Below are 22040 nucleotides of genomic sequence, written 5' to 3'. Positions count from 1 at the left end.
TTTTTTAACACTGAGTACAACTAAATGCATGCATTTTTTAGTAAGACCAACATTTTTAGAGTACAACAAGTCTCTTATTATTTTTAATAACATTGGTATTCTGAAGCTAACCGATAATAAATACAATTCTTCTTACCAATAATGTGACTTATTGAACAGGTGCGGTAGAGACGGATGGATTATTTAAAATGCATGAGAATGTTTTATATTTTGAACCTTATTTTTAACACAATTGGATTTGGTTGTCTTTTTATTTCCTAGTGGTGAGGTTAATTAGATTTATATAGCGCTTTTCTCAAGTGACTCAAAGCGCTTTACATAGTGAAACCCAATATCTAAGTTACATTTAAACCAGTGTGGGTGGCACTGGGAGCAGGTGGGTAAAGTGTCTTGCCCAAGGACACAACGGCAGTGACTAGGATGGTGGAAGCGGGAATCGAACCTGCAACCCTCAAGTAGCTGGCACGGCCACACCACCAACCGGGCTAGATTTTAAAACAGCTAAAGTGTGAGCCTTTTACATAGACCTTGAATTTGGAATGTAGGAATGAAGCCATAACAATCTGTTATCTCAACTGTCCGAGGTAGGGAGGACAGGAAGAGGGGAGGTGAGAGTGAGGGAGGGGGGAGAAACTGCCATTTTAGGTTAGATCAATTTGGGCCGTGCATTGAACTGTTGTATCTAGATTGATCTCCCGAAGCGCTTTGGATTAAAAATATCAAAATGAGCAACCTCTGTCTCTGATTGATTTAAAACCAGCTTATGTGTAATAAAAAAACCTGGTGGGGGCGTTGACCGAAAGAAGAACTGGTTGGAACGCGACACTCATTAAGAAACAACACACCCTGATTTAAAGTTATATAAAGTGTAATAATTTCTTAAGTGAACAAATGAAACAGTGCTATGGAACGTGCTGATTGGTTATGGATTTTCATATTTTGTACAAATTTATAGTGTAGACCAGTTTTTACCAAACCCTTTTCACCAATTACCACCTCAGAAAACACATGGCTCTCCAAGGACCACCATAACTACCAACATTAAATATAAAGTAGAGTAGTAGGCCTAAGTATTCAATAAAAAAAAGGCAGGGGTTTTATTTAACAAGTATATTGAATGATTTTGGCCACTGGGACATTGCACACAGTTTGACCAGTAACACTGTGTTTCAATATAGGAGGATGAAACACTTTACTTTAATCAAGTAATTCTACGGCCAACCACTAGATGGATCCCGGGTACCAGAGTTTGAGAATCACTGTTGTAGACAATTTAAACATAGCTTTTTATTGCTTTGCCATGACATGTTCATAAATTACCGTCCTTCCCTGCATCGCTCTTTTGCCGCGTCTCAGCTCAGATAGTTTCTACAGTGATGCTCATTACGACTGTTATTATGACAGCCTCCCTTCCACTTCCATGCGTGCGCACACAGCGTCTACAGTCGCTACGGTAATTTAGAGCCTCCTCCCACAGAGAGACGAGGCACACGACAGTCGGCTTTTAGGAAAGTTTTTCGGGGGAAGCCGCGGTGTCACCTCCGCTGAGCCCTTCCTACAAATCAAGCGTCCTCAAAGGCTGCAAGAAAAAGCCTCTGGGAAATGACAATGGAAATATTTAAAAGTGTGCCCCACTTTTATGCAGCAACACCCACTCTACTCAACAAAGATTGTCGGTTGTCAATCGAAGATGAATACTAATTTAAGAAAAAGGAAAAAAAAGTGGACGCAATGTGGGAGGCTGTATTGTGCATATGCCAGGAAGTCTTCACAAAAACATGGTTTGCAAATTCTGGCGTCCGGGGTCTATTGTCTTCACGAGTTATGGAAAGCAAGGCACCACCATCACACAAGACCTCAAGTGGGAGCCGACCGTCAGCTCCCTCATCAAGAAAGCCCAGCAAAGGATGTACTTCCTGCGGCAGCTGAGGAAACTTAAGGTGCCGACCAAGACGCTGGTGCAGTTTTATTCAGCCATCATCGAGTCCATCCTCACCTCCTCCATCACCGTGTGGTTCCCCAGCGCCACAGTCCAGGACAAGCATCGACTGCAGCGCATCATACGTGCTGCTGAGAAGGTGATTGGCTGCAAGCTCCCACCCCTTCAGGACCTGTTCTCCTCCAGGACCAGGAGGCGTGTGGGTCGGATCACAGCTGACTCTTCTCACCCTGGACACAAACTATTCTCCCCTCTCCCCTCAGGCAGGAGACTACGGTCCATCCAGACCCACACCTCCCGCCACCTGAACAGTTTTTTCCCCTCGGTCATCAGACACATGAACAAGAACAAGATCTGATAGCTCACTTACACATACTTGCCAACCTTGAGCCCTCCGATTTCGTGAGGTGGGGGGCGTGGTTGGGGCGGGTGGCGTGGTCAAGAGGCGTCGGCGTATAATTCACCAACTCAAGTATTTCATATATATATATATATATATATATATATATATATATATATATATATATATATATATATATATATATATATGAAATACTTTACTTTCAGTGAATTCTAGCTATATATATTTATTTTATTATATATATAAATAAAATAAATGGTTGAATTTCCGACGGCACCTACCAAATACACAATAATAAAAACACAGTTGTTCTACTAACTGTACTGTGCTTGCTTGTTACTAAAAAAAAACCCAACAACAACACTTACCTTTCACTATTTGAGTAACGTTTGTTTTGCCATTTGCGTATTGGCGAGCGATCTCCGAATCCGGGAACATCCTTCACGGATTTGTTGTAGACATCCGCAAATGAGAACGGGATGTTGGTTCCAGCTATCAGCATAGCCATATTTGTCTCAGCATAAGATACACCATCGGGTCTCCATTTTGCGAGGTGGGCCATAATACTGGGTTCTGAACGATGCTGCGCTCCGAACACTTTGTGCTTCGCTGACCGTTCATGGCTGAGTATATCCGTTCGGCCGCCGTGTTCAATGGAGAAGTCTGTTCTACAAAATTTACAGGCCACATACCCCTTCCCCTTCGAACTCTCCTGGATAAACTGAAATTCTTGATTCCAATCGTTCTGGAACTTGCAAGTATGTTTCTTCGTTTTGCCCCTCCACGGTGTAATATATTGGTTTGGAGTCTATAACCAGGCGACCTGATGAAGTTACGTCTCTTTACTGTGGGCTTCAGAACAACAAACTCCCTAATGCATGTTCCTTGACTGCACTTAAATGTAGAATCAATCAATCAATCAATCAATCAATCAATCAATAAATCAATCAATCAATCAATCAATCAATCAATGTTTACTTATATAGCCCTAAATCACTAGTGTCTCAAAGGGCTGCACAAACCACAACACAAACCACTACGACATCCTCGGTAGGCCCACATAAGGGCAAGGATATATTTATATTCTATTGTTTATACAATAGATAGCATTATTGTCCTGTTTAAGAGAGTCACAACATTGAGTCAGGTCTGACTCAATGTTGGGGGGCGTGGCCTCCAGCTCCGCTTGAATTTCGGGAGATTTTCAGGAGAAAATTTGTCCCGGGAGGTTTTCGGGAGAGGCGCTGAATTTCGGGAGTCTCCTGGAAAATCCGGGAGGGTTGGCAAGTATGCACTTACAGCTCATCTTATTACCTATTCTGTCTTATATGTCTTCTATGTTACACGATTGCACCAAGAAAAATTGCTAGTTTGTGAACCCGTTCTCAAACAATGGCAATAAAAACTATTCTGATTCTATGATGACAATAGTAGGCAATTAGGAACTATGTTATGATGTTGCATACCTAAATAGCATAATTACGCACACTCAATATTTTAATATATGTAAAATTTTGCAGAAAACAGGTGGATAGGCCGAGGTAGTCGAAGGCAGAGAGCTAGAAGTAGATGCTGCCAAAAAGGCCGCGACAAAAGTGTTGAAGATGTAATACGCATTACTGCCACCTTCAGGGCTGGAGTAAATACTACAGTCTGGCATATAATATCCATCCATCCATTTTCTACCGCTTATTCCCTGTTGGTGTCACGGGGGGCGCTGGTGCCTATCTCAGCCACAATCGGGCGGAAGGCGGGGTACACCCTGACAAGTCGCCACCTCATCGCAGGGCCAACATGTATATATTTTTCAATCAAACTAGTTAAGCAGTTATTGTTCGACCTGGGCAGAGGTCCGTATTCCGCAGGGGAGTTACTCGATAGGAATGTGTTTTTGTTTTCATAAAAGTTGGGAAATTGTGTTAGATGTAAATATAAACAGAATACAAATCCTTTTCAACCCATATTCAATTGAATGCACTACAAAGACAAGATAGTTGATGTTCAAACTCAAAAACTTTATTTTTTTTTTGCAAATAATAATTAACTTAGAATTTCATGGCTGCAACATGTGCCAAAGTAGTTGGGAAAGGACATGTTCACCACTGTGTTACATCACCTTTTCTTTTAACAATACTCAATAAACGTTTGGGAACTGAGGAAACTAATTGTTGAAGCTTTAAAAGTGGAATTCTTTCTCATTCTTGTTTTATATACGGGCGGCATGGCGTAGTGGGTAGAGCGGTCGGCCAGAAACCTGAGGGTTGCGGAATCGCTTCCCACCTATTGACATCCAAAACATCGCTGCCGTTGTGTCCTTGGGCAGGACACTTCACCCTTTGCCCCCGGTGCCGCTCACACTTGTGAATGAATGATGAATGGTGGTCGGAGGGGCCGTAGGCGCAAACTGGCACCCACACTTCCGTCAGTGTACCCCAGGGCAGCTGTGGCTACAGATGTAGCTTACCACCACTAGGTGTGAATGAATGTTGAGTACCACTTCTCTGTGAGCGCTTTGAGTGTTTAGAAAAGCGCGATATAAATATAAGTTATTATTATTATTATTATAGAGCTTCAGTCGTTCAACAGTCCGGGGTCTCCGTTGTCACACATTTTCGATGGGAGACAGGTCTAGACTGCAGGCGGGCCAAGAAAGTACCCGAACTCTTGTTTTACGAAGCCACGCTGTTATAACACTTGTCTTGCTGAAATAAGCAGGGGTTCGTCCATGATAACGTTGCTTGGATGACAACATACGTTGCTCCAAAACCTGTATGGACCTCTCAGCATTAATGGTGCCTTCACAGATGTGAAGAAAAGTGTCTTGCCCAAGGACACGATGGCAAAAGTGGGGTTCGAACCTTGAACCCTCAAGTGGCTGCATGGACACTCGAGCTATACCAACCCACTACCACCATGCAAACTCTGCTATAATACTTGCAAATGAGACTCAGAAATGTGGTAGGAAAACTACATATAACAACAGTACAGTATAGAAATCTGTTAAGGAGACTCACATGTACAATAATCAGTAGTGTATGTTATCCATTTTAAAGAGTTATATGCTCTGTTTTGGATGGCAGATTTCAAGATTCAAGATTGTCTAATGCCTTGCCTTCGCCCACACGTGCTGCAGTCCAGTGTACCAGTGCGAGTTGTTATATAACTGTCGACTGGAAAAGGAAGTGTTGCGAAAGCATCACGTGCGGTCGATAAGTTGGTGCAAGTGGGAGCCAAAAAGGAGAGAACGAGAGGAGACCTAGTTTCTCCCAAGTCATATCAGATGTGACAACATGCAAACAGAAAATTTGTTTTTTCATGACTGTGCCAAAAGTAAGAATTCTGAGGCAAAGGATTGATTTCATAATATAATGTGGCAATTAAGTCAAATTGGATGAGTGGAATTTTTTTTTTTTACTGCTATCCAAATTCCTCCAGGCAACATCCAAGTCCCAAAGGTGCTGCGGAATATCACATTCCAGGCATGTTCAAAAATGCATGTTCAAGTCCCTTTGCCAGGATGTGGGTATGTCAGTCATGACAAAACAAAAAAAACAAAAAAAAAAGTTCCTTGAAAAAGCAAGTTTATGTAAGACTTGTTGCGGTGTATATCGAAAGTTTCTCCTGAATGATTGTGTGGGCTGATGGTGTCCTAGATTCGTCATGAAAGAATTTCACAGGAGATAAAAAAGGAGTTCCTCTGTTTGTTTATGAAATATTAAAAAGTTTCAACTTTGTATCTGTTCACGCGAGTCGGAAATATACAGAAAATATATCATCTCTCACAGTTCAACTCAACAATCAAAAGAGACATGAAAGCAGTCCAGTGACAGGCAAGCGAGGAACAATTTACTCCCAAGGTAGAAAAGATGAGAGGATTGCGAGTGTATTGACATGCTGATTGTGTCAGCTTAGGGAATTTGAGCATCGACATTACAACATTTCGGTAATGTTTTATTTGTTTTGAACATGGTTAACATGTTACATGTCACATTTACACTTGCACAATCGAACATTAAGGAGTAGGAAAAGGAGTAGCAGTTGGAAAAAGCCAAGCTCATTTTCTTCTGACAAAAGGACCCAACACTGCATTTTGCAAACCCAACAAAGTTGTTCTTTAAAACAGTGGTTCTCGACCTTTTTTCAGTGATGTACCCCTTGTGAACATTTTTTTTAATTCAAGTACCCCCTAATCAGAGCAAAGCATTTTTGGTTGAATAAAAAGAGATAAAGAAGTAAAATACAGCACTATGTCATCAGTTTCTGATACGTGTGGTGTTCCCCAGGGTTCGGTCCTTGGCCCTGCACTCTTCAGCATCTACATGCTGCCGCTAGGTGACATCATACGCAAATACTGTGTTAGCTTTCACTGTTTTGCTGATGACACCCAACTCTACATGCCCCTAAAGCTGACCAACACGCCAGATTGTAGTCAGCCTGAGGCGTGTCTTAATGAAATTAAACAATGGATGTCCGCTAACTTTTTGCAACTCAACGCCAAAAAAACGGAAATGCTGATTATCGGTCCTGCTAGACACCGACCTCTATTTAATGATACAACTCTAACATTTGACAACCAAACAATTAAACAAGGCGACTCGGTAAAGAATCTGGGTGTTATCTTTGACCCAACTCTCTCCTTTGAGTCACACATTAAAAGCGTTACTAAAACGGCCTTCTTTCATCTCCGTAATATCGCTAAAATTCGCTCCATTCTGTCCACTAAAGACGCTGAGATCATTATCCATGCGTTTGTTACGTCTCGCCTCGATTACTGTAACGTATTATTTTCGGGTCTCCCCATGTCTAGCATTAAAAGATTACAGTTGGTTCAAAATGCGGCAGCTAGACTTTTGACAAGAACAAGAAAGTTTGATCACATTACGCCTGTACTGGCTCACCTGCACTGGCTTCCTGTGCACTTAAGATGTGACTTTAAGGTTTTACTACTTGCGTATAAAATACCACACGGTCTAGCTCCATCCTATCTTGCCGATTGTATTGTACCATATGTCCCAGCAAGAAATCTGCGTTCAAAGGACTCCGGCTTATCAGTGATTCCCAAAGCCCCAAAAAAGTCTGCGGGCTATAGAGCGTTTTCATTTCGGGCTCCAGTACTCTGGAATGCCCTCCCGGTAAAAGTTCGAGATGCCACCTCAGTAGAAGCATTTAAGTCTCACCTTAAAACTCATTTGTATACTCTAGCCTTTAAATAGACTCCCTTTTTAGACCAGTTGATCTGCCGTTTCTTTTCTTTTTCTCCTATGTCCCACTCTCCCTTGTGGAGGGGGTCCGGTCCGATCCGGTGGCCATGTACTGCTCGCCTGTGTATCGGCTGGGGACATCTCTGCGCTTCTGATCCGCCTCCGCTTGGGATGTTTTCCTGCTAGCTCCGCTGTGAATGGGACTCTTGCTGCTGTGTTGGATCCGCTTTGGACTGGACTCTTGCGACTGTGTTGGATCCATTATGGATTGAACTTTCACAGTATCATGTTAGACCCGCTCGACATCCATTGCTTTCCTCCTCTCCAAGGTTCTCATAGTCATCATTGTCACCGACGTCCCACTGGGTGTGAGTTTTCCTTACCCTTATGTGGGCCTACCAAGGATGTCGTAGTGGTTTGTGTTGTGGTTTGTGCAGCCCTTTGAGACACTAGTGATTTAGGGTTATATAAGTAAACGTTGATTGATTGATTGATTGATTGATATAACAGTGCAAAATATTGCTCATTTGTAGTGGTCTTTCTTGAACTATTTGAAAAAAAAGATGTACAAATAACTAAAAACATGTTGAAAAATAAAGAAGTGATTCAATTATAAATAAAGATTTCTACACCTCGAAGTAATCATCAACTTAAAGTGCCCTCTTAGGGAATTTTAATAGAGATCCATCTGGATTCATCAACTTAATTCTAAACATTTCTTCACGAAAAATACATTTTTAACATCAATAATTATGGAACAGTCCACAAAAAATCAGGCTGTCAACACTAAATATTGCATTGTTCTCACAGTTTATGAACTTACATTCATATTTGGTTGAAGTACTATTCAGTACATATATTTATGAAGAATTTTTGAATTTTTGCTATTTTTAGAATATTTAAAAACAGTAACACATACCCCTTGGTATACCTTCAAGTACCCCCAGGGGTACGCGTACCCCCATTTGAGTAATACTGCTTTAAAACAACGTTTACTTTTGTTGAGTTGAGTTGAGTTGAGCATACAACATGATACATCACAAATTCCAGTTTCTCTATTCAACATGTTCGAAAAGTAGTAGGAAGAAGCAGAGCTTATTTAATCTTACCCCTTTTCCTTTACATAGCGAAAACTTGTGTCCACTTTCTGTTCTCAATTTATTCACAGTATGATCACAATAAAAATAAATTCATAAATACATAATAATTGCTAAAGAAAGTTATATTTCATATGGTGAGATGAGTAAGATTATTTTGAAAATGAATGGAAGATGAGCTAAATTTTAGAATGTTTATCATGGTTCTTCTTCTTTGTACTTTGTAAACACTTTAAGTTTGAAAAGTTCCTTGAAGTGGATCATATTAGTGCATTGTTGGATTTCTATGCTTAATCCATTCCATAATTTAATTCCACATACTGATATACTGAAGGTCTTAAGTGTTGTACGTGCGTACAAATGTTACTTTGGTGCTCCACTCAGCACTTGTATCTGCTTTCTGCTTGGAACATTCTTAAAAATCCATTCATCATGCCTTAATCCCAAATCAATGTTGTAACGACTGAGGTCATGCAACTTTAGGGAACACATTTCATTCCTTGAAGCTCTTACAAATATGATGCATTTTGACTATTTGTGACTATTTTAAAGCGCCTGGCTACGTTTTATGTATTGCAGAGGGATGTCTCACGTCTCAGAACACGACAGCTTACCACATGAAGCTAACAGACAACATGTAGCACTTACATGGCAGATACATGGATTTGTCATGTCTGTCTCTACCTAGAAGACATGTACAGTGTATAGCTTGATGTATCCTCCAAGATACATGAGTGGGTCTGCAAATGTAAGAACATGTAATACAAGGAACATTCATCTTCTGTTTTTTTTTTTTTTTTAATTATTTCACTTTTCCTCAACCTCTCAGTGTGTTGAGGAAGAAAAGGGTGTGAATTACTAGTTAAAGGCCTACTGAAACCCACTACTACCGACCACGCAGTCTGATAGTTTATACACCAATGATGAAATATTAACATTGCAACACATGCCAATACGGCCGGTTTAGTTTACTAAATTACAATTTAAAATTTCCTGGGAGTTTCTTGTTGAAAACGTCGCGGAATGATGACGTGTACGCGTGACGTCACGGACTGTAAGGAAATATTAGCGCTGCGCACACACACAGCTAAAAGTTGTCTGCTTTAACCGCATAATTAAACAGTATTTTGGACATTTGTGTTGCTGAATCTTTTGCAATTTGTTCAATTAATAATGGAGAAGTCAAAGTAGAAAGATGGAGTTGGGAAGCTTTAGCCTTTAGCCACACAAACACACGGTGATTCCTTGTTTAAAATTCCCGGAGGTGAAGCTTTCCTAAGGATCAGAGCGGTCAAGCGAACATGGATCCAGACCAAATGTCAACCAGCAGTTTTCGGTGAGAAAATTGTGGTAAAAGTCGCCACTTACCTGAGATCAGCTGAGTTTGTGCCGTCCATACAGCTGCCGTCGACTTCCATCAGTCACTGGCCTCAAGACACTCGTGGACAAACCCCTCTGACTATCAGGTATTGTTAAACTCCCTAAAACACTAGCAACACAATATGAGGGATTTCCAATAATTCTCCTAGTAAATGTGTCTAAAAACATCGGAATCTGTCCCAATCCAATCGCGTTTTTTTTTTTTTTCTAGCCCGTCGCTATCAATATCCTCAAACAAAAATCTTTCATCTTCGCTCAAATTAATGGGGAAATTGTCGTTTCCTCGGTCCGAATAGCTCTTTTTGTTGGAGGCTCCCATTAAAATCAATGTGAATATGTGAGGAGCCCTCAACGGGTGACGTCATCGTCTGCGACTTACGGTAAAGGCAGGGCTTTTCTATTAGCGAGCAAAAGTTGCGAACTTTATCGTGGATGTTTTCTACTAAATCCTTTCAGCAAAAATATGGCAATATTGAGAAATGATCAAGTATGACACATAGAATGGACCTGCTATCCTAGTTTAAATAAGAAAATCTCATTTCAGTAGGCCTTTAAGACTGGACATTTTGTCAGTGTTTCGTTATGTACCAGACAGCCGTGACTTAGAGCCCTGAACGCTACCCGTTTAACATTTTTTTATCAATTTATTCATATTTGTTAGACATAAACAAACCTGCTCAGTGGCTTTTTGGTTAGAGGGTTCGCCCTGAGATTGGAAGGCTAAAATTTTAAACCTTAGACTTAGATTTAGACTTCCTTTTATTGTCGTCCAAATTTGAACTTTACAGTACAGATAAGAACACAAATTTGGTTGCATTCAATCAATCTATCAATCAATCAATGTTTATTTATATAGCCATAAACACAAGTGCCTCAAAGGGCTGCACAAGCCACAACGACATCCGCGGTACAGAGCCCACATGAGGGCAAGGAAAAACTCACCCCAGTGGGACGTCGATGTGAATGACTGTGAGAAACCTTGGAGAGGACCGCACATGTGGGCAACCCCCCCTCCCCCCTCCAGGGGAGACCAAAAGCAATGGACGTCGAGTGGGTCTAACATAATATTGTGAAAGTCCAGTCCATAGTGGATCTAACATAATAGTGAGAGTCCAGTCCATAGTGCATTAGCTCATTGTAGTGCATAAAAAAGAGCAATACTGTGCAGATATAAAAAAATAGTTTACTGTACAAATAAATATATTGCACTTTTGCATATGCATCCACGTTTATGGATGTATGTTATGTTGTCTTTATATTCCAGCGAGTTAATCTATTTTTTGGGAGAATTAATGGGATTATTGTGATGCGTTCAAGAGTCTCATGGCGTGAGGGAAAAAGCTGTTACAGAACCTGGAGGTTCTGCAACGGAGGCTGCGGAACCTTTTTCTAGAGTCCAGCAGTGAAAGCAGTCCTTGGTGGGGGTGGGAGGAGTCTCTACAGATTTTCTGATACCTGGTCAGGCAGCGTTTTTTTGGGATTTCCTGGATAGGAGGAAGAAGAGTGCGGATGATCTTTTCTGCCGTCCTCACCACTCTCACACTTGCCAGCACACTTTCAGTCTGAAAACCCCCGGCTGAGTCATACCAAAGACTATAAAAATGGGACCCATTCCCTACCTGCTTGGCACTCAGCATCAAGGGTTGGAATTAGGGGTTATATCACCAAAATGATTTCCCAGCGTGGCCACCGCTGCTGCTCCCTGCTACCCTCACCTCCCAGGGGGTTAACATGGTGGATGAGTCAAATGCAGAGAATAATTTCACCACACCTCGTGAGTGTGTGATTATCGTTGGGACTTTAACTTTAACTTTATATAAACATTTTTGTAAAAGTTTCTAATGGATAAGCAATTGGCAACACTGAATTGGGCCTTGTGTGTGAATGTGATTGTAAATTATCTGTGTTGGTCCATGTGTGAATGTTGTCTGCCTATCTGTGTTGTTGTCCCTCTGATCAGGTGGTGACTTGTCCAAGGTGTACGCCGCCTTCTGCCCGAGGGCAGCTCGGATAGGCTCTAGCCCAGTGGTTCTCATCCTTTTTTCAGTGATGTACCCCCTGTGAACATTTTTTTTAATTCAAGTACCCCCTAATCAGAGCAAAGGATTTTTGGTTGAAAAAAAAGAGATACAGAAGTAAAATACAGCACTATGTCATCAGTTTCTGATTTATAACATTGTATAACAGTGCAAAATATTGCTCATTTGTAATGGTCTTTCTTGAACTATTTGGTAAAAAAGATATACAAATAACTAAAAACTTGTTGAAAATTAAACAAGTGTAGAAGAAATCATCAATTTAAAGTGCCCTCTTTGGGAATTGTAATAGAGATTAATCTGGATTCATGAACTTAATTCTAAACATTTCTTCCCAAAAAAAGAAATCTTTAACATCAATATTTATGGAACATGTCAACAAAAAATCTAGCTGTCAACACTGAATATTGCATTGTTGTATTTTTTTTCATAGTTTATGAACTTAAATTCATAACTTGTTGAAGTATTATTCAATAAATATATTTATAAAGGATTTTTGAATTGTTGCTATTTTTAGAATAGTTGAAAAAAATGTCACGTACCCCTTGGCATACATTCAAGTACCCCCATTTGAGAACCACTGCTCTAGCCTATAGTTTAAAAAAAAGAAGTAATTTTGAGACAATGACATTCACTAGCTTCTACTTCTTATTACACTTAAGATTGTTATTTGAAAAAACAAGTCATTGCATCCTGGAGTAGGTGTTTGATTTGTGTCCACTGCATCAGTTGTAATCATAACTAGAATGCAAACTGTTTGACTTTGGATTTTATTTGGTTTTTAAAATGAAGCCAAAGAAAACACCCTCTAAGACATACAAGGGAAGGTCAGGTGGCGCTCTCCTTAATTTGGGTTATGGACTTGTGTACAATTATTGGTGTCTGGAAAGCATATTGCTCCAGTTCGGAGGTTCTGCTGCATGACATACAGCAGTGCTGTGTGATATAACCACATATATCGTCGGGGCTGCTTGACTGCACGATCGTACCTGGGCTGAACCTAGGGGGGCCCCCCGATTTTGACTGCGGAATGCAATGATTGTTGTTGATAGCTGTCAATCACAGGCAGCTCTGCTTTGTGTGGCGATTGTGTACGCTTGATTTTTTTCCCGACTGCTCAGAATGGGGCGCGAACCAAGGTTGCCGGTGTGAAAGACGAGTGTGCTGATTACTGGGCTAAAAACGCAGGCAATCACCCAGATTGCTAGCACTATTTTTGAAAATGACTGGCCTCTGTTACACTCGAAGCAGATGTATTATCGAACACAATTATTTTTTAAACTGGATGATTAATTTGCATTGTTGCTGTTCTGGTGAGTGAAATCAGGATTTTTTATTTATTTTATAACTGTGTTTCCTGGAGGGGTTTGTTGAGGTTGGGGGGTGCCCAGAACCCACTGTGTATCGTAGAATGACGTAAAAATATCTGTTGTACAATATAACTCTCTATTATATATACAGTACAATATGTTGAAGCAGATTTCATAGTGTCTTCTTCACATCGCTCTGAAAAGAGAAGGCATATCCCTCAGCTTTGTACTGACAGCTCCTCTGCTTTGTACTTGTGCTGTTCCACTTGCATTTAAAGTGGGCTTCATCTAATATTGAAGCGCTGTGTGGTTCGAAAATGAGAGCTGGCCATGTAAAAGTATCACAGAGCAGCAGTGTAAACGCTCGCTTTTAAGAGTAACCCTCTTTTTAAAAAAAAAAAAAAAGTTCTATATATATATATATATATATATATATATATATACATCCCCTATTCATCCATCTCTCGTACTTTCCTTTGACTTTCTACCCTTTTGTTTTTCTCCCACTCCCTGCTTTGTCACTCCCATTCTAACAGGACTACACACTGACGATGTACTTCCAGCAGGCCTGGCGAGATAAGCGCTTGTCCTATTCGGAGATCCCCCTCAACCTGACGTTAGATAACCGCGTGGCTGACCAGCTCTGGGTGCCTGACACCTACTTCCTCAATGACAAGAAGTCGTTCGTCCACGGTGTCACTGTGAAAAACAGGATGATCCGACTGCACCCGGATGGCACCGTGCTCTACGGTTTGAGGTGAGCTTTTGTTCATGCCCACACCACAACGTTTGTCAGTTTTATTTTTCAGAACATTGACTCGACACTTTCTCTCAGCCCAGTAATTAACTCATTAGAGCTAGAAGAGGTTATTTACGGAAAGTGTAATCCTGCCTCAAAGCTAATAATAATACCAACAATAGAAGACTGATGAAGTGATCTGACCATGGCCCTTCATCAAGGACACATAACCGACAAATGCTTGTTTGGTGCTTTACGCTTTGGTTAAGTCTATGCATGATTTATACGAGAACTAAAAATGGCTGGAAAAGCCTGAAAAACTAAAAAAAATGTCAAGCCTGAGCTGATATGAATTTAATTAAAAAAAACTTTAGTTAGACAGCTTATTTCCACTCTTATCAATTTCTTACTGACATCAAGGCAATTAATTAGTCTGTTATTTTTACATTACATTTATTGATACATCCAATAACATAAAACAAAATACCTGTGATGAATCAAAACAAAAAATAAAATAAAAAACACTCCAATGGGGCAAGATTTGCTGTGGTGTGCTGTAGATGGGTGAGGGTGAGCAGATCAAGTGCTCCCTTTCTTATAAGTCAGTGGTTCTTAACCTTGTTGGAGGTACCCAACCCCACCAGTTTCATATCATGTTTCAAATTCAAGACAAAGTTGTATGTTTTTTAACTTGTGCAAAAAATGAACCGTGCCTGAACATCACCTTGTTCAAAGAACAAAACCAACACAGTGCATGAACTCACAACTAATTACACACCTGCAAATCAGAGAGAACATTGTTTTGGGATATCCATAATACGCCAATAAGGAGAAGTTTTTATTTACACGATGAGTCGAACCCAGGTTAAGAACCACTGTTGTAAATGGCCAGTCGTAAACTTCCCCTGAGCTTACTGTAAACAAACACGACGTCGATAGTGAGGGGCTTCTACACTGTTTTAGAAGACGAAATGTGGCGTGCTATTTGCATCAAATGATATGAAAAATGTCTGCGAGAAGGGAATAAAACATTGCGCTTCTACACATCAAACCTTGTCCACGGCCTAAAAGGCCAGCAGACATCGCAACAACAGTGTTGTAAAATCCTATGAAAAAGCCAGCGCTGCAAAAGAAGCTGTCCCAAAGAAAATACACGAACAAACGACAGTTAAATCTAAATCTAAAGAAATACTTGATAATGATTATAGGAGTGTGAATCTTTCGGCACTTAACGATTTGATCCGTTTCTAATTTCTTTGGAGATGATTCAATTCCGGATAAATTCTTTATTTGGTATAATTATTGTAGAAAATATCAATTATATGGCTTAAATAAAATACAACTTTTTCAAAACAGGTTAAAAAAGCTAATTTTGGTTGCAAAGAGATGGCCTAAAAACTTAAAAAACAATATAATAATGATCATTTTTTTTTGTTCTTTTTTTATCATTTAAAAAAAATAATCACAATTCAAAATTGTGATTAATAGGAATCGTAAGTCAAATGTGGATCTTTTTTTTGTGGACACGTAATAAATAAGTTTACTGTAACAGCTTAAAAAAATTATTATTGTGCAACCACTGTGTCACTGGTTTAAATTTGACTGAAATAATGGGTTTCACTATATAAAGCGCTTTGAGTCGCTTGAGAAAAGCGCTATATAAATACAAATCACTTTACTTCTGCATTCTAAATGGTTACATTTGCTCAATTCAAAATGATCGAGAAGGAATAGGAAGAAGCAGAGCTATTTCAATCTGAACTCTTCTCTATGGCCCGGAAATGACTGATAGTTTTTTCACGTCATGTGTTTAAATGTAACACATTTATAATAATAAATAAATTGCTAATGCATTGAGGAAAGAAGAGTAAAAAGAAAGAAAAACATGTACAAAAATGCAAACAAGTAAAGAAACAATATAGAAAATGAAATAAAGATACATAAATTCAGGCATAAAAACTGACAGAAAGACACTAAGTCATAGCTTTTTAATGACAAATGAATTAAATATTACAAAAGAAAAAAAAATAACCAATTGACTGACTTCCAATCCTCTACAGTCGCCATGATGACGGTGCACTTTGCGCACCGCGCTGATGTCTCATCAGTTCATTTTTCTAAAATAGCCCTCTGACAGTCAAAACGCCATAAAACTGTTATTGAAAACTGTAACATCTTTATGGCTATTATGGTAACACATTGGCGCTGTTGCGGGAGACTGAGGAATTAGAGAATGTCGAAGAGAGGATTAGACACATACGTCTGCTGTTTGTCTCCATTACTCGCCCACCGGCCAGCCACATTTATTGGTAGGACTTTTCATTTTTTTAACACCTATAGTGTCTGCATTCGTCAAATCAATCAGTGTGTATTTGTACGCAAAATTCGGAAAAAACTTGCGAAAGAAAGATGAAGAGTTGAAGTTTCAGTGCATGAAAACTCCCAAGCAGCCATAAGCCCTCCAATGGTAATGCTACTGTATGTCTGTATTTATGTGCACCAACCACTTCGGGGCCAATTTGACACCAAACGTGTCGTTTGTTTGCCAGTGTGAGCACTCCCTGCTGCGCTCAAGCATTGTCCACTTCACTCCACTCGCCTAAGCATATTTTGAGGATTAAAACATCAGGCAAATTCATGTTCGAGTATTCACACAAATTAGAAGTACTGCATCTTTAGAGTGATTGTTCTAATCACTTCTCAGTATCAAGTGTCAAACACCCAAAGACAGAACATGTAGAGAACAGGTGGGGCACTGCCAATGCTGCCCCTAACCTACAGTTACCACAGATCTACTTCAAAGGAACAAGCACTTGTAGGGATTTTCCGATTTGGGATTTTTATGCTGCCAATTCCGATTCAAACACCGATCATTAATGAGTGAGATCTCCCAATACCAATGTCTATAAATTTCCATTCCAATTTCCCCTTCTGTCTTCCTTTTTTTAAATTCAATCCATCCCCTCTTATTTTGGTCCGGCTGCACCAAACATGAATATAAATCCATTTAATAAAGTCAAATCCAAATAAGGCAACAAGAGAGGTATCCCACACTTCTGTTTTGTAAAGTATATATGTACAGCAAATATGAGCATCTACATCAACAATATGATTTGCCTAAGTGGCTGGACGGGACACAAAAAAATCCCAAAACATAAAAATAAACCAAAACCAATCACTTTTTAACTTTATTTTTTTGATCGTATTTATGGTGAGTGCTATTGAAACTTTAACAATAAAAACACAATATTTCAACAATTTTTGTATTAGCTTTTATTAAATAAAATGTTTTGATCAAAATAAAGTGAATTGTGTGAATGTTGTCTGTCTATCTGTGTTGGCCCTGCGATGAGGAGGCGACTTGTCCAGGGTGTACCCTGCCTTCCGCCCGATTGTAGCTGAGATAGGCGCCAGTGCCCCCCGCGACCCCGAAAGGGAATAAGCGGTAGAAAATGGATGGATGGAAAGTAAATTGTACACAATAAATAAACAAAAGTAAATTCCAAACTTTAAATTCCAGACTATAAGCCACTACCTTTTTTCACCATTTTGAACCCTGTGGCTGATGAAACAGAGTGGCTAATTTATGTATTTTTCTTCACTGATAGCCATAGTAAAAATATATTCATAAATACAAAAAAAAAAAAAAAGCAAAAACACTGAGAGGGTGTTTTACTGTGTGTGCTATGGCACCACCTTTTGGACAAATTTGCTCACTGCAGGTGCTGCAGTGTCCTTCCATTTGGTGCTTTTAACCACAGCAAGTAGAAGTGGCGCTCAGTTTTCTCGCTGTCCATTGCATTGGTATTCGTATGGATTCTTCTTTCATCACTCAAAGCAACGTTAGTAAGTTTTACAGTATAACTAAAACTGTTTATACTTAATAAAAAAACTTCCCATGTGAAATGTCTGCTAGAGTGTTTTTATGCAAACTTGTTTGTACGTGCAATCATAATGTCATTAGCATTAGCTAGTGTGCTAACATGTCTTGTCTTGTTTCTGTTTCACAAATTCCTCAGTAAATACCCCAAAACGCCAGCGCGGAGTCTGTTTAGCTGATTGGACAGCAAGCTTTCACGTCTAGTGGGTCCATGACGATGACTTCTGTTTTGTTTGATCAGCCGTTTTACTGGTGTGTTACAAGCACCGTTTGGAAAATGGGGAGACACACAATCAGCTGCTAGCACCTGGAGACTAACAAGCAATCCAGCATCATCCAGAGGGGATCGGCGTTTGTGATTGGCACTAAAAGGCATTAATTGGCAATGGCAATCCCATATTTTTTCAAGACAATTGGTCAATTGATTGGCACATCTCAAACAATAAAAGATAGCCATACATCTGAATGCAAAATCCCTGAAGTATTTTTTTCCCAAATTGCAAGCTGTCATGCCTGTAAATCAGGTTTATGTTTGGTCATGTTTTGTTTTGTTTTTGGACTCTTGCTTCACGTTTTGCACTTCCTGGTTTTGTTTGTTTCCATGCCAACCCATTAGTTTCCACCTGGTCCCCTTAGTCACGCCTCGATCCTCAGCCTCTCACACCTGTTTCTAATTACCACAGCAGTATTTAAGTCATTTGTTTTCCTTTCCTCGGCCTGGCTACTTTACCTACTGGACTGTGTTGAACCCTCATGATCACTTACCTACCTTTCCTTGCCGGACCCTCATGCTTTGCCACGCTGTTTATTGTTTGACCACGCCACGTAAGACTTCTTTGTATATATGCCTCAGTGCTAGTTTTGGTTTGCCTTGTGCCTTTTATAGTATCTTCTGTTTGTTTGTAGATAGTCCTGTCTTTGTGCTGTTTTTGTTTAAAGTTTTTAGTATAGATTATTATCCGCCACCGAGCGCGGCCTTTGTTTTGCCTGTTTTGTATTACAGTGTATAAATTAAAAAAAATACTTACATTCACGTCTCGCCCGTGCGAATCATCCTTTGTGTAGAAGAAGCAAAATTAATCCATGTCACAGTCCAGACACAAACTCAAAACATTATAACTGGGGCATCACGCATGGTGGAAAAGGGGTTAGTGCATGTGCCTCACAATACGAAGGTCCTGAGTATTAATAATAATAATACATTTTACTTATAAGGCGCCTCTCTGGGTTTTCAAGGACACCGTACAAAATCAAAACAATAAAATCAAGTTGGATAAAAACGACAACAACAACAACATATATAGATAATATAAGATGATTACAATGGAAAAGCAATCAGGAATAGGTGTGTTTTGAGTCTTAATTTGAAGAGGGATATTGAGTCTAAGTTACGAAGGTCTGGTGGTAGAGAGTTCCAAAGTGCGGCTGAAAGCTCGTGCATCCATGGTGGACAGTTTAAATAAGGGGACAGTGAGATGGATGGATGAAGAAGATATTAGGGAACGTGAGTGCGTGGCAACATGGAGCAGGTCAGAGAGATAAGACGGAGAGAGGTCATGGATGGCTTTGAAAGTGAGGAGAATTATTTTAAAGTGAATACGATGTAGTGGATACGAGTAGTCCTGAGTTAAATCCCGGGCTCAGGATCTTTCTGTGTGGAGTTTGCATGTTTACCCCGTGACTGCGTGGGTTCCCTTTGGGTACTCCGGCTTCCTCCCACCTCCAAAGACATGCACCTGGGGATAGGTTGATTGGCAACACTAAATTGGCCCTGGTGTGTGAATGTGAGTGTGAATGTTGTCTGTTTATCTGTGTTTGCCCTGCGATAGGGTGGAGACTTGTCCAGGGTGTGCACCACCTTCCGCCCGAATGCAGCTGAGATAGGCTCCAGCGCAACCCCAAAAGGGACAAGCGGTAGAAAATGCATGGCTGGAAAACTTTCGGACTGGTCATTTATGCCACTAAATGGGGCAAAATGATAAGTATTAAGATTACTGGACTGAGTACAAATAAGAGCTAGTCATGTTGAGGAAACTGAACAATATTTTGAAGCTCAAAGAAACACAGGTGATGTGTATAAGTTGATTACAAATATTGAGGTGATATGTTCAACAAGAAAGAGTGTCAACTAAACCAATCTACTCTCTGCATTGGCGGCGGATTGCGAGGGGTTAGATTATACTGAAATAGACCTCAAACAGGACGCATCATCCCTGTGTCATGTCGTGTCATTCGAGTTAAAGCGCGTGACCTACTGTATCGGCCTCGACGCTACCAAATCCCAATATGCAAATGAAATACCCGGAATCGCTGGGATTTGCTTGCCTGCAATGAGCCCAAGATGTGACAAAAGTCGGCCCAAAATATTACTTTGGATGAAGGGGTGGATTAGGAGGAAATTGGGGAGAAGAAATCCATCACCCTTGACACTCAATATCATGTGAGTAGGATGGCCAGAACTGGGTCAGGAGATCAGTAAGTTGCTGTTACAAGACAACACGTGCACTGGACTAGCCTCCTAATACACACTTATTTCTCTGCTATTAAATACAGTTAATAATAATTGGACAATGGTTATGGAACTAAAAAATTTAATAAGTGTAAAATATTAATAGAGGCCATGTGTAAGCTTGCCAGGACTTTGCATGGTACTTCTTCAAACATCAGTTTATTTATGATTATGTAAATGAGAGGCAATATTATAAATGACTTTGAGTACCATTAAGACGGAACAGATTTGCCATTTCTCACCGGATAATAACTTTATTATGTCAATCAATCAATGTTTATTTATATAGCCCCAAATCACAAATGTCTCAAAGGACTGCACAAATCATTACGACTACAACATCCTCGGAAGAACCCATAAAAGGGCAAGGAAAACTCACACCCAGTGGGCAGGGAGAATTCACATTCAGTGGGACGCCAGTGACAATGCTGACTATGAGAAACCTTGGAGAGGACCTCAGATGTGGGCAACCCCCCCCCTCTAGGGGACCGAAAGCAATGGATGTCGAGCGGGTCTAACTTGATACTGTGAAAGTTCAATCCATAGTGGCTCCAAGACAGCAGTGAGAGTCCCGTCCACAGGAAACCATCTCAAGCGGATCAGCAGCGTAGAGATGTCCCCAACCGATACAGGCGAGCGGTCCATCCTGGGTCCCGACGAGCGGTCCATCCTGGGTCTCGATTCTGGACAGTCAGTACTTCATCCATGGTCATCGGACCGGACCCCCTCCACAAGGGAGGGGGGGACATAGGAGAAAGAAAAGAAGCGGCAGATCAACTGGTCTAAAAAGGAGGTCTATTTAAAGGCTAGAGTATACAGATGAGTTTTAAGATGAGACTTAAATGCTTCTACTGAGGTAGCATCTCGAATTGTTACCGGGAGGGCATTCCAGAGTACTGGAGCCCGAACGGAAAACGCTCTATAGCCCGCAGACTTTTTTGAGCTCTAGGAATCACTAATAAGCCGGAGTCTTTTGAACGCAGATTTCTTGCCGGGACATACGGTACAATACAATCGGCAAGATAGGCTGGAGCTAGACCGTGTAGTATTTTATACGTAAGTAGTAAAACCTTAAAGTCACATCTTAAGTGCACAGGAAGCCAGTGCAGGTGAGCCAGTACAGGCGTAATATGATCAAATTTTCTTGTTCTTGTCAAAAGTCTAGCAGCCGCATTTTGTACCAACTGTAATCTTTTAATGCTAGACATGGGGAGACCCGAAAATAATACGTTACAGTAATCGAGACGAGACGTAACAAACGCATGGATAATGATTTCGGCGTCTTTAGTGGACAAAATGGAGCGAATTTTAGCGATATTACGGAGATGAAAGAAGGCTGTTTTAGTAACGCTTTTAATGTGTGACTCAAAGGAGAGAGTTGGGTCGAAGATAATACCCAGATTTTTTACAGAGTCACCTTGTTTTATTATTTGGTTGTCAAATGTTAAAGTTGTATTATTAAATAGAGGTCGGTGTCTAGCAGGACCGATAATCAGCATTTCCGTTTTTTTGGCATTAAGTTGCAAAAAGTTAGCGGACATCCATTGTTTAATTTCATTAAGACACGCTTCCAACTGACTACAGTCCG

At 40.3% G+C, this 22040-nt stretch overlaps 1 protein-coding gene across 2 annotated transcripts in view; it reads left to right on the top strand.

The window, feature by feature from the left end:
• The window catches only part of LOC133551663 (gamma-aminobutyric acid receptor subunit beta-2-like), a 128949-nt gene that overhangs the window by 48039 nt on the left and 58870 nt on the right, over positions 1–22040 (top strand). For both annotated transcript variants that reach the window (XR_009806543.1, XM_061898612.1), the window contains exon 4: positions 13861–14081. Coding sequence is in view for 1 of the 2 variants with exons in the window: in XM_061898612.1 (XP_061754596.1) it covers positions 13861–14081 (221 nt within the window). In the remaining variant the exon portion in view is untranslated. The remainder of the gene's footprint in view (positions 1–13860; positions 14082–22040) is intronic.

Source organism: Nerophis ophidion, linkage group LG04 (assembly GCF_033978795.1).
Source record: "Nerophis ophidion isolate RoL-2023_Sa linkage group LG04, RoL_Noph_v1.0, whole genome shotgun sequence".
Classification (NCBI taxonomy): domain Eukaryota; kingdom Metazoa; phylum Chordata; class Actinopteri; order Syngnathiformes; family Syngnathidae; genus Nerophis; species Nerophis ophidion.
The sequence above is the reverse complement of the archived record's forward strand: the minus strand, read 5'-3'. Positions and strand labels throughout refer to the sequence as shown.